This window comes from Phaeodactylum tricornutum, chromosome 7, assembly GCF_000150955.2.
Source record: "Phaeodactylum tricornutum CCAP 1055/1 chromosome 7, whole genome shotgun sequence".
Lineage (NCBI taxonomy): Eukaryota > Bacillariophyta > Bacillariophyceae > Surirellales > Neidiaceae > Phaeodactylum > Phaeodactylum tricornutum.
In genome coordinates, this window is record NC_011675.1 from 164151 (window position 1) to 174977 (window position 10827).

Here is a 10827-nt window from a genome sequence, read left to right on the forward strand (position 1 = left end):
CTAGAGAGGAACAAGATCATGTCAACACGCGGAGAAGGAAAAAATATCACAACTATCATCGGACTTCAAATGTAAGTATCTCCATTTTACCAAGTGACGACTGCCACTGTCGAATGGTCCGTCCGACGTCGGCTATTGCAAGACAACCAAGCAAAACGACCAGCTTGAAAACAGCTTTCCGACGACAACAAAACGCTACCGAAGCTCACCCAGGTTCTTTACATATCCCAACCAAATTGGAAGCTTAAAGCAGAGCACCATGGCGGATATAAGCAAATCTACGACCGATGCCACCAAGAAGAATCACAACAAATATCGTCGTGACAAGCCATGGGACAATGATGACATCGATCACTGGAAGTTGGCATCATGGAACGCGGACGATGGTGGCGACACATTGCCCGGCGGCCGTCTCCTGGAAGAGAGTTCCTTCGCAACTCTTTTTCCAAAGTATCGTGAAGCCTATTTGCGTCAAATTTGGCCCGTAGTGACGCGGCATTTAGATCAGCACGGAGTAGCTTGTGAATTGAATCTTGTGGAAGGAAGTATGACGGTACGGACAACGAAAAGGACGAAGGACCCATACGTGATCCTGAAGGCGAGAGACCTGCTGAAATTGCTAGCACGGTCACTGCCGGTGGCACAAGCGGTCAAGATCCTTCAAGACGACTACCAGTGTGATATTGTCAAAATTGGAGGCCTCGTTCGAAACAAGGAGCGTTTTGTAAAGCGACGCCAGCGCCTTCTTGGTCCAGATGGAAGTACATTGAAGGCCCTGGAGTTGCTTACGGGCTGCTATATTCTGGTGCAGGGCAATACCGTTAGCATCATGGGTGATTCGTGGAAAGGTTTGAAGCAGGCTCGTCGTGTGGTTTTGGATTGCTTGAAGAATATCCACCCTGTATACCATCTGAAACGCCTTATGATTCAGAAAGAGCTCGCGAAGGACCCGGCACTTCAGAACGAGGACTGGTCGCGATTTTTGCCGCAATTCCAAAAGAAAAACGTACAAACTAAAAAACCTTCCGTTCGGAAGACAAAGAAATCATACACACCGTTCCCGCCCGCCCAACAACCGAGCAAGATCGATCTACAACTCGAATCTGGAGAATACTTCGCAACGGAGTTTGAGCGCAAAACCAAAAAGGTGGCCGATCGAAAAGAGGCTTCCAAGAGCAAATCAATTGCCAAAAGGAAAGCTCGCGAGTTGGAAGAAGAAACACCCGTGCTGGCATCGCGAAAAGCCAAAACGACCACAACGAAGGAAGATATTCCTGTGGAACAGCGCATCAAGGACAAGTTTCAAAAGGCTGCACAGGCTTCACAATCTTCGACCTCCGACCCTGCCGACTTTATTCAAGGATCGGGCTCGGGATCCAAGAGGGGTAAAAAATCGTAGAGAATGCGGTTCTACGTCGTTTACATATCTGTAGTAGGTGAACATTATCAGTAGAGCAAATGTAGACTACAAGGACAAAATCCTGTAATGTAAGTCATCGGAAACGTTGAATTGAAAGCTCGTTGGCCTTGCTCGTAGGCACGGAGGGCATGAGAGGACACGCATAGTTTATCTGACTATTCAATTTTAAAAAAGATGTAATACTCTAAAGGCGAAGGACCGTCGCCGTTTACCAAAATTACATCCAAGGGACTCGATTCGTCGCGGACGGTATATGTCGACTGTGCATACTGCAGCTACAACAGACCAAGCTGTTTTTGTCATTTTTACAAATCACCCAAGTTTTTAGTAAAGTTAAAAGTAGGTCGTAGGCACCCAAAAGGACGGTCTCCCTTTTGGTGGGCGGAGCACATCCCCACGTCACTTCCGTTGTCGCCAGAAACGTAGCACAAAAACAAAAAATATTTTTGAATTCGAAATTTTGGACCTACATGGGGACCTTGGCGTTTTCCAGATCGTACAAATCGTAAATGCCGTTGATCTCGGCCATGTACTTGTCAAAGTCAACCTTGAGTTTCTTGACCTCACCCGTTTTAGGGTCAAAGACGACGGGATGCACCTGAGGAATGGCCACACCGCCATCCTTGTAGCTTTCAATGCGCTTAGCCTGGATGACTCCGGTCTTGAAGAGGTTGACGCATTGTTCAATGACGTTCAAATCGACGAGGCGACGGTGACGTTCTTCGGGGTCCTTAATGGCGTCGAGCTCCTTGGCGTGCAAACGGTAGACATCCCGGATATTACGGAGCCAGATGGAGAGCGGCGGAGCGTGGTCGACATTGGCGACCGAAGCTCGGACACCGCCGCATTCGTAGTGTCCACACAGGATTACGTTGGGGATTTTAAGTACGTTGATACCGAATTGAATAGCCGACATGACGGCCAAGTCGTTGTTGACGACCATGTTGGCGATGTTGCGGACCGTCAACATGGTACCGGCTTCCGTGCCCATGATCATGTTTGGGGGAGCGCGAGCATCGACGCAGCCTAGAGTAGACGAAAGACAACGCAACAACAAGAAGCAATGCAAGAAGGAGGTAGCGTGTCAGTGCCATACTACGATGTAAATCTGACGAGAAGGGACCAACCTCCCACATCATGAATATCAATAACAGAGAGAATAGATTCGATTGCCCCTCATCATTGTCCTGGACCTCGTCGTTTCTGAAACAAAACCTACCAATGTACAAGTACTTGGGGGAGTGAACGGTTCCGAGGGTGTCGAAGTACGCGGGGTCACCGGCGAGCTTGTCCGCAATGAACTTATTGTTGCCGTCAAAGAGTTCCGACACATCCAGATCGTAGCCGCCTTTGGCCGCCGGCTTGGGAGAGCTGTCTTTGGGAAGGGAAGTTTTTCCGAAACGAAAGAGTTTCTTAACGTTCAAGGCATCTACCGTAGAAAGAGCCAAAAGCGTGACAGTAGCAGCAGTAGCAAACTTCATGGTAGAACAGTAAACTAGGTTGGTGTACCACACACTGTGTAAAAGAAACGGAACGAGATTTTGTGTTGTCGACGTCCTGTCTGCGAGCTGTCTACACGGGAATTTAGCAGTTAGCAATTACGGCTTGCTGCTGATGTGTCGTGCACTTTTGAATGCGCCTGCGAGTCTACTCGCTACGCGCGCAGGTGGCGTATTCACACCTTGGTAAAACCTCCCCCGGCATGATGCAACCGAAACGCGTTTTTTGGGTTGGGTCGCTTCGCCTTCAACCACGAAGTGGTTCGGCGAAGGATCGCGCGGACGAAGCAGGCCTACTCTACATTCAAAAACTCGTGCGTGCGTTTGTTTTCTTTCGCAGTTTCGACCAACGACATCCACGACGGCTGACGTCAGAACGATGACGTAGTCGAGTCAACCCCGGGTAGAGCTATATTTTTACAAGCGGAACACAATATGAATCGCGACGTCACATACTGAAATGTCATTAACAGATTCAGTATAATGCGAAACACTGATACCTTTATTTTGGTAAGGCTGTGTCAGAACTGACGAATTCTGTATCAACGCCACGCATGATTGCTCGGAAAGTATGCGTTCTGTTTGAGCTATGTCGACGTCATGGCGGCCGTAAACACTGATGTGGTAAAGCAGCTCATTTCCTCTGTGTGACGTAGCGATCCATCAAGCTTCAATACTAGAATCAATTTCTGCTCTGGCATCTACTGCCGAAGCCCATGCCCTGTACAAAGTCTACGAATACTGACGTATTGAGTTTTCACAGTACCAGATTTCGGGAAAACCCTTCCGACGAAACCACATATCCCTCACAATTAGTTGACTGTCGGGAAACTGCGAACCCAGATCCTATCAAACATTGGTCCTTTCCGTCCAGCAAAATGCCACCCAAGCACGAAAGTCAAGAAGACCTCAAGATGTCAACATCTAAACAAGATGAAGACGAAGTCCGCACCATTGACTTTCTCGACCACGACGATGGTAACCAAGGCAACGGCTGGGGCCGTGGTATCGTGAAAGACTTCCGCAAGACTGTTGGAACGCACTGGGTCAACGAAATGACAAACTTTAACCAGAAGTCGATTGCTGTTTCCTTTTTCATCTTCTTTGCGGCTGTAGCTCCCGCGATTACTTTCGGTGCCGTCTATTCCAAGGTGCGTTTTCCGACTTGTGTGTGTGTATGGTATTGGTCATCGCCACGTGTTCGTCTCTCGATAGTATCGTGTGTTCTTCGGGGTATCACCGAGTCACCGTCACCTTGACGCTTCCTCACATCCTCTTGTCTTATCCGCATTTCCATAGACCACCAATGACGCGATTGGTGCCGTCGAGATGCTCATTGCGACTGCTTGGTGCGGAATTGTCTACGCACTTATTGGAGGACAGCCCATCATGATCAACGGTGGAACCGGTCCCGTTCTTGCCTTTAGTGCCGTGCTTTTTGATATTGCGGACAACATGGACGTCAACTTTTTGACTTTGAATGCCTGGACTGGACTCTGGGTTGCAGGATTCTTGATCATTGCGGCTTTCGTTGATTTGAACCGTCTAATGAAGCATGCTACGCGCTTCACCGACGAAATCTTTGCCCTGTTAATTGCGTCCATCTTCGTGATTGATGCACTTGGTAGTCCCTTTTCTGATGTAGGTATTTACTGGTACTTCACCCGCAGCCATGATTCGCATGACGAATTCGAAGACCAGGAAGACTACTCATACATGGCCACAGCGTTTCTCAGCGCCGTTCTCTGTCTGGGAACAACCTGGTTGGCCTTCTTCCTGAGGGATATTAAGTTTTCGCCCTACTTTCCCAACGATTCTTGGCGCACTCTCATCTCCGATTTTGCCGTGGTTGCCTCCATTCTGATCTGGACTTTGATCGCCAACGGACTCTTCGACAATGTTGAAGTGGAGCGCCTCAATGTCCCGGATAGCATCACGCCGACTCAAATCTGCTGCACCGCCGATTGCATGACGTCGTTCCCCGATGACTGTCCCGACATTACACCGTACGGACGCCGTTCCTGGATTGTGGACCTTGGTGCCGTCAACGGAAAGTCCTGGATCCCTTTTTTTGCCGCCATTCCGGCTCTTTTGGCATTTATCCTTGTTTTCTTGGATGATGGTATCACCTGGCATTTGATCAATCACCCGAGCAATAAGCTTACTCACGGAGACGCTTACAATTGGGACACGGTTGTTATTGCTGCTATGATCGCCGTCAACTCTATGCTTGGTCTTCCCTGGTTGGTCGCCGCCACTGTCCGATCCCTCACCCACGTCAATGCTCTCGCCGAACGTAGTGAGAACGGCAAAATTATCAGTGTGCAAGAAACACGCTTGACGCATTTGGGAATTCACTTGCTTGTGCTTGCTGCTCTCTTTGCACTGGATGTGCTCAAGCTCATCCCTGTGCCAGTCTTGTACGGAGTCTTCTTATATATGGGAGTGGCCAGTTTGGCATCCAATCAATTCTTCCAGCGCTTCCTCATGTTTTTTATGCAGCCCTCCAAGTACCCCCACGAGCCACACACTAAGTACATGGCTCCTAAGCGCATGCACTTGTTCACAGGGATCCAGCTTGGACTTTTCGTAATTTTGACAGTATTTCGATCTATTTCTGTCATTGCCATTGCTTTTCCGATTGTCATTAAGGCTTGTATTCCAGTCCGGATGTACATCTTGCCTCGCTACTTCACCTCCGAAGAACTTCTCATGATCGATACCGATGACAGCATCGTCAACGAATATCTCGAGTACAAGGAGTCCAAAGGCGAGAAAGTACCCGTCCGTCATTGTGGCGAACAAGAGCCCGAGGAAGTTCCGATGCTTCAAGTGACTCAGCATCCTATCCGAATCGACGATGGCAGCGATGAAGAAGGGTCCGTCGAACAGGTTTAATGTTTTTCTGTTATGTAACGGAATGGAATTTCTACTAGCTTTCAAAAGAGAAGGCTTAAAGTTTCAGACCGTAGTATTGATTGCCACGTGTCCACTAGAGCCATCTAAACGCCTTCCTTCGCTGCGAAAAAATGAATTTGAGCATCCTTGTAGCCAGTAACCATTAAAGGCGCTTGACCACCAGTTGGGACATCTCAACATGACAGTGGTAGTCTCGGTTTGTTGAAGCCGATGCTTACTAGCTGTAAAGAGACCCTCAATGCTCAAAAGGGATGCTCTTTGGTATCAACAGATATGTTTTCGAATGTGCTTATTAATAGACAACATAAACGAAAGTACTTTCAAGATACAATTTGTATACAATGTCTGCAGTTGAAAAAGGTGGACTCACGTCCCATCGTGGCCCAAATCGATCTACACTGCAACTCCAGATAGGAAACCGTTTTTCTGAGAGTAGTATGCGGTGGAGAGCTTTGCTTCTCGCCAATACGATTCTCCAACAACTCTACGCAGACGAGGTACTACCGCTTTATGGAGTGGCGTACATAGAGGATCACCTTCTCTGTTAAGTTGGATGCAATCAGAGATAACTGCCTTGGCTCGATTCCGAAGAGCCGCGTCGCACGGATCCCTATCAAGAGCAGCGAAGAGTTTTCTTACGAAAATTAGAAATCGCTGTCGTTCAGACAAGACTCGTCGGATTGGCATAGGAGATCTACCCGGAAGGTGGGAGGTACGCTCGGAAATATCGTTTGGCAACATGTTTTACCGGACTTAAAGAAAAACCTTCGCTTACGCAGTCTTTGGTTGGGGCGAGCTACGTAGAGAATTCTAATGGAGCGTTTGTTGATTATTGAACTCGGTCTGCTTTGGTTTTTTTGTGAGCAGACGACACGGCAGGCTTGCAGCTCCAACGCTAGAACGCAAAGATGTCGCTACAGAACGCACAGCCGATTCGCATTTTCGCGAAGCTTCGTGACTTCCGCGGGTTCGGATTGCTTCCGTCAGTCGTATGTTTTTCATTGGATAGTAGTTGAAGTTGTGAGAACCGAACGACACTTTCAAGTCAACTCTTTGATAAATGAATCAGTGTCATGTAAAAATATACTAACAGAAGGTAAAAAGGGACCGCAGGAATGTGCTTGGAATAAGAAATCATTTCAAGATCAAAAAAATGAAATCGCTATCTGTTTTGCTAACTAAACGTAGTCATGTAGGACTTCGCAGTCACAACACGAGAAGCCATTTCAGACATAGGCTCCATGATATGGACTAATGTCAGCGGAGCCCTCAGGTAGTTCGAAGAAAAAAGGTAGCTAAAGTGCAAAAACATTGACGGCTTCTGGACCTAGACGGGAGTTTCTAGTCAACTCCTTACATATCTAGTCCAAACTTGAAAAAGCCATTGGCATTGCGGTTGAGGTGCAATGCCATTTCGTAGCCCGACAAGCTAGCGCAGCCTCTCTCTGTTCGTCCCGTGTTCATTTCTTCCAAGACTTTCGTAAAAATCGCTGGCAAAGAACTGGGCACGTTGGGATAAGTTGAATTGAGCAGTCGCTTGCGCTTTTTCGAGTTCAGGGTTTGTACAAATGCATCGTTTTTGGCAACATAACGATCCCGACAACCCGCAAAACCCATGTACGGGGCGTCAGTTTCAATCATGAGCTTGTCCAAAGGAACAACACCATCACGCAAGCATTCACAAATGCCTGCGGCTTCCTCTTTAAAAATGAAACCAGATATTGAAACAGAATAACCACGTTTGATGTAAGCTTGTAGCTCACCCGAGCTTCCAGTAAAGCAGTGAATTATGATGGGGACATTGACGTTCTGAAGTAAATCCATGGTCGCATCAAATGCTAGCCGCTCGTGGACAAAAAGTGGAAGTTGCAACTCTTCTGCAATTTCAATCTGCGCTTGAAACCATGGTATCTGAGAAGCGACGGGAGGAAATCCCTCTGAGGCATCAAGTCCGCATTCACCAACAGCAGTAAAGAGTACTGGTTTGGAACGCAACAGATCTTTTGCAATCTCCATGTGCTGCTCTAAACTTTTATCTCGCAAATTAGCATCGTTTATATGATAAGGATGGACACCAACGGTCGATCGGATAACCAAGGTATCTAGCGGAACTTGTTGTAGAACATGAGCGCTTGCCTTAGCTTCTTCAATGGTACTGCTGGGAGAAAGTATCCCTACAATATTTTGCTCTTGTACGGCGTCCTGGAGCAAAATATCCAAGGGTGTTGCCAGGCTTTTGTCGTTTGCCAAGCTGTCAATCCGGAACCGTTGTAAATCAATATGCATGAGATTGCAGTCCACGTCAATTAGCGGTGGGGTGTCCAGGCTGGACTGCATGCTTACAAAGGAGCAATTCCTCCGCGTCGTACTAAGTCCAACGAAAATGACAGCGGAGACTTGAATAGAACCTGGAAATTTGGAAGCCCGTGGAGCCACGACTTGAGGAGAAAGCAAACGAAAAGCCAAAGCTGAACGGGAAAGGCCCGAAGCAATTGCCATGTAAGACAAACAATTCCTGAAAGACCTGCTCTTCGTCTTTCCCTTATATAGTAGCATACTTGTAGAGGCTGACTGTGAAGCTTGCTTATCGCGAGGAGCGGTCTTTGGCTGGTGTCGAATGACAAAATCACATTCACAGTCACACGTTGGACTAACCCTATGCAGTGAGTTTAAATTTTACCTTCAAAATTTGATGAAAATACTACACTGTCATTCTCTAGCTAGATTCTAAACTCTCTATTCTGTATCCACCAAAATTGGGTAGTACGCGCTATAAGCGAAGACTAACTGTAACCCCTTGAATGTGTGCTGCGTGTGAACTATATATACTATACTATTATGTTGCGTAGGCATTCTCGGAGTTTCCAAGTTTTCGGAGTGGTAGTGAGAAAAGAAAACATGTGCACGAGCGTGTCTTCACATTAATTTGTACCTGGGAGCCGCAACTGGAGCGACTGGGCAGTGCGTCCAAAACACCTTTTGATGAGAGGGTCACCAATTTGCTCAGTACAGTTCCCCATAAAGCGAGATTGGATAGAACATATGCTCGAAAAACACAGGCCCACAGAAGGGCGTCCACCTTTTTGGAAAGTTTGGCGTCCAAGGCAAGCTCCTCCAGGGGCTGCGAGAAGGCAGTATAAAGGGGCCAACAAAAATGGCCCATCACAACAACTGTAGCGGCCATACACATCGGAGGAGTCCGCAAAAATGCAGTCAGAGCCAAGAATCCCATACTGTACTGGCCCAATTCACTTGGATTTCCCTTCAAATACCGATTATGACAAGCCCAGAAGAAGTAAAAAATGGAAATTTTGAAAAGGTTCGGAAGCAAATTTTTGGACCGCTGCGAAATAAGCAACCATGAGACAGCTTGCGATAGCGGCATAAGTATCAACCCGGAAAGAATATTGGTACCAAACATTGCCGATGATTTACGAAAGAGTAAGAAATCTTTCTTCTCATTCAAAGTCAATGCCCCTCTCCGAGCGCCGAATCGTTGTTCAGGCTGGTAGGCAAACGACTACAATGGCACCTTGTTCTCCACTTCTTCCAACTGAAACAAAGATTTTGCGACTATTAGTAATCGCAGTAAATGTAAGGCATGCACGATTGGCCGTTGCGCATCGCTCTACAGCGTGACATTTTTGCTACCGACCGATAGTTGCTTTTTAACCGTGCGTGACGAGGAAAACTTGGACCATTTCTAACTGTCAAATCCGTCTACTCTCTTTGGATTCGCGACACACTTGCCTTGTCGTCATTGGCTAAGTGATAAATATAAAGACGGGTCTAAAAAAGCCCATTTGAATTCAACCCTTAGGAGGTCTTCGCATTTTAATAAATAATGTAAGTCATGAGCGAAAGTGACTGGAATGTCACCGGACTCCAGAGGAGCAAAGCAACGTGGTGTAAGGATCCGAAACGCGTCGGTGCATCGTGTTAACAACTTATGAAGTTGGTTCCTGCGTGGACCATGATGACACGCAATGCTATATTCTCTGCTCGAAACCCTTCACATTTCTTGGAGGTCACGGCGCTCTTCTGTATACTACTAGCGAGCGGAAGGGGCGCCCGAACCAACACAGCTTTTGTCAATCCACAGAATCCGCGCAACGGATTGACTTTCACTTCATCGTTCTCCGGTACCAGCCAACATGCCGGCAGAGTGACGGTTAATGAGGAGAATTTGGCTTTACCCACTGGTTCCGGACTATACCGGGAATTTTCCCGACACGCTTGGGAAAAATTACAATCATCGGGGCTTTTTGTGCAGGAACCGGTGGAGGAGGAATGTGCGTCGAACACGGCACCTGCCCGTGGCCTTCCGTCCGGCAGTGTCGTGCAAATGGAGGTCCAGGCATTGCGCGGTTCCCTCCCCCAAGTCGCCTACGCTAGGTACGCCTTACTGGAAACTTTGAAAGCCGGAAATGACGCGAATGTCACGCATCACGACGGAATCCAAGTCTTGAATTTGGTGATCTTTCCCTCAACCACCACGGACCTACCAGTGTTCGGCGCCGATTTCGTTTCTTTACCGGGGGGAAAGCATTTGTTGCTACTGGATGCCCAGCCAATGACAGAAGATGTACACTACGAACACTATTGGAGTGATTGGTACCAGTCGAACCACATTTCCGAGATTTTCCCCTGGGGTGGGGATATGCCAGAGGCGGTCCAACGCTACGTGTCGAGCAAGGCACTGTGGACACGTATGGCATCCAGCGAAGACAACGCCGGAGAGAAAAGAAATCCTGTAATCATTATTCAAACTGATTTGATGGCAGCTTTCCAAGCCCACTTGGAGGTGTATATACAGCTGCTGCACGATTACACTGACTTGGAGTCGAAGGACAACTGGAGTGCGGAATACCTCGACTATCGACTTACCAATGATCCCGCTCGACCTATGCTGAAGTCTTTGTACGGCGAGGAATGGACCGAGCGCGTTCTGAAAACCGTGCTATTCCCATCGCCATAGCTACACATTCG

The 10827-nt window shown here is 47.7% G+C and overlaps 6 protein-coding genes across 6 annotated transcripts; 3 read left to right on the forward strand and 3 right to left on the reverse strand.

Moving 5' to 3' along the window:
- Positions 1 to 250: 250 nt before the first annotated feature.
- On the forward strand, positions 251 to 1399 carry PHATRDRAFT_45441 (predicted protein; the record flags this gene model as incomplete). The annotated part of the gene is made up of 1 exon (XM_002179557.1): positions 251 to 1399. Exon 1 carries the CDS (start codon positions 260 to 262, stop codon positions 1397 to 1399), a length of 1140 nt encoding a protein of 379 aa, XP_002179593.1. The 5' UTR covers positions 251 to 259.
- A 319-nt stretch (positions 1400 to 1718) lies between these two features.
- Positions 1719 to 2948, reverse strand: PHATRDRAFT_45443 (predicted protein). Its single transcript, XM_002179769.1, has 2 exons — positions 2640 to 2948; positions 1719 to 2446 (listed from the first exon to the last, which is right to left on the reverse strand). The coding sequence occupies exons 1-2, from the start codon at positions 2899 to 2901 to the stop codon at positions 1887 to 1889; spliced, it is 822 nt and encodes a 273-aa protein (XP_002179805.1). The 5' UTR covers positions 2902 to 2948; the 3' UTR covers positions 1719 to 1886.
- Positions 2949 to 3781: 833 nt separating this feature from the next.
- PHATRDRAFT_54405 (predicted protein) lies at positions 3782 to 6688 on the forward strand. Its single transcript, XM_002179558.1, has 2 exons — positions 3782 to 4070; positions 4219 to 6688. Exons 1-2 carry the CDS (start codon positions 3798 to 3800, stop codon positions 5815 to 5817), a joined length of 1872 nt encoding a protein of 623 aa, XP_002179594.1. The 5' UTR covers positions 3782 to 3797; the 3' UTR covers positions 5818 to 6688.
- A 503-nt stretch (positions 6689 to 7191) lies between these two features.
- PHATRDRAFT_35150 (predicted protein) lies at positions 7192 to 8337 on the reverse strand (the record flags this gene model as incomplete). The annotated part of the gene is made up of 1 exon (XM_002179770.1): positions 7192 to 8337. One exon carries the CDS (start codon positions 8335 to 8337, stop codon positions 7192 to 7194), a length of 1146 nt encoding a protein of 381 aa, XP_002179806.1.
- A 337-nt stretch (positions 8338 to 8674) lies between these two features.
- On the reverse strand, positions 8675 to 9259 carry PHATRDRAFT_35151 (predicted protein; the record flags this gene model as incomplete). Its single annotated transcript, XM_002179771.1, has 1 exon — positions 8675 to 9259. One exon carries the CDS (start codon positions 9257 to 9259, stop codon positions 8675 to 8677), a length of 585 nt encoding a protein of 194 aa, XP_002179807.1.
- A 528-nt stretch (positions 9260 to 9787) lies between these two features.
- HY2 (predicted protein) lies at positions 9788 to 10816 on the forward strand (the record flags this gene model as incomplete). Its single annotated transcript, XM_002179559.1, has 1 exon — positions 9788 to 10816. One exon carries the CDS (start codon positions 9788 to 9790, stop codon positions 10814 to 10816), a length of 1029 nt encoding a protein of 342 aa, XP_002179595.1.
- Between the last annotated feature and the right edge of the window lie 11 nt (positions 10817 to 10827).

Excerpts from the sequence above, each read along its gene's own strand:
- PHATRDRAFT_45443 (XM_002179769.1), bottom strand. The coding sequence starts at position 2,901 with ATGAAGTTTGCTACTGCTGCTACTGTCACGCTTTTGGCTCTTTCTACG. Across the intron at positions 2,447-2,639 it reads CCCCAAGTACTTGTACATTG|GCTGCGTCGATGCTCGCGCT; the intron begins GTAGGTTTTGTT and ends CGTCTACTCTAG.
- PHATRDRAFT_54405 (XM_002179558.1), top strand. The coding sequence starts at position 3,798 with ATGCCACCCAAGCACGAAAGTCAAGAAGACCTCAAGATGTCAACATCT. Across the intron at positions 4,071-4,218 it reads TCGGTGCCGTCTATTCCAAG|ACCACCAATGACGCGATTGG; the intron begins GTGCGTTTTCCG and ends GCATTTCCATAG.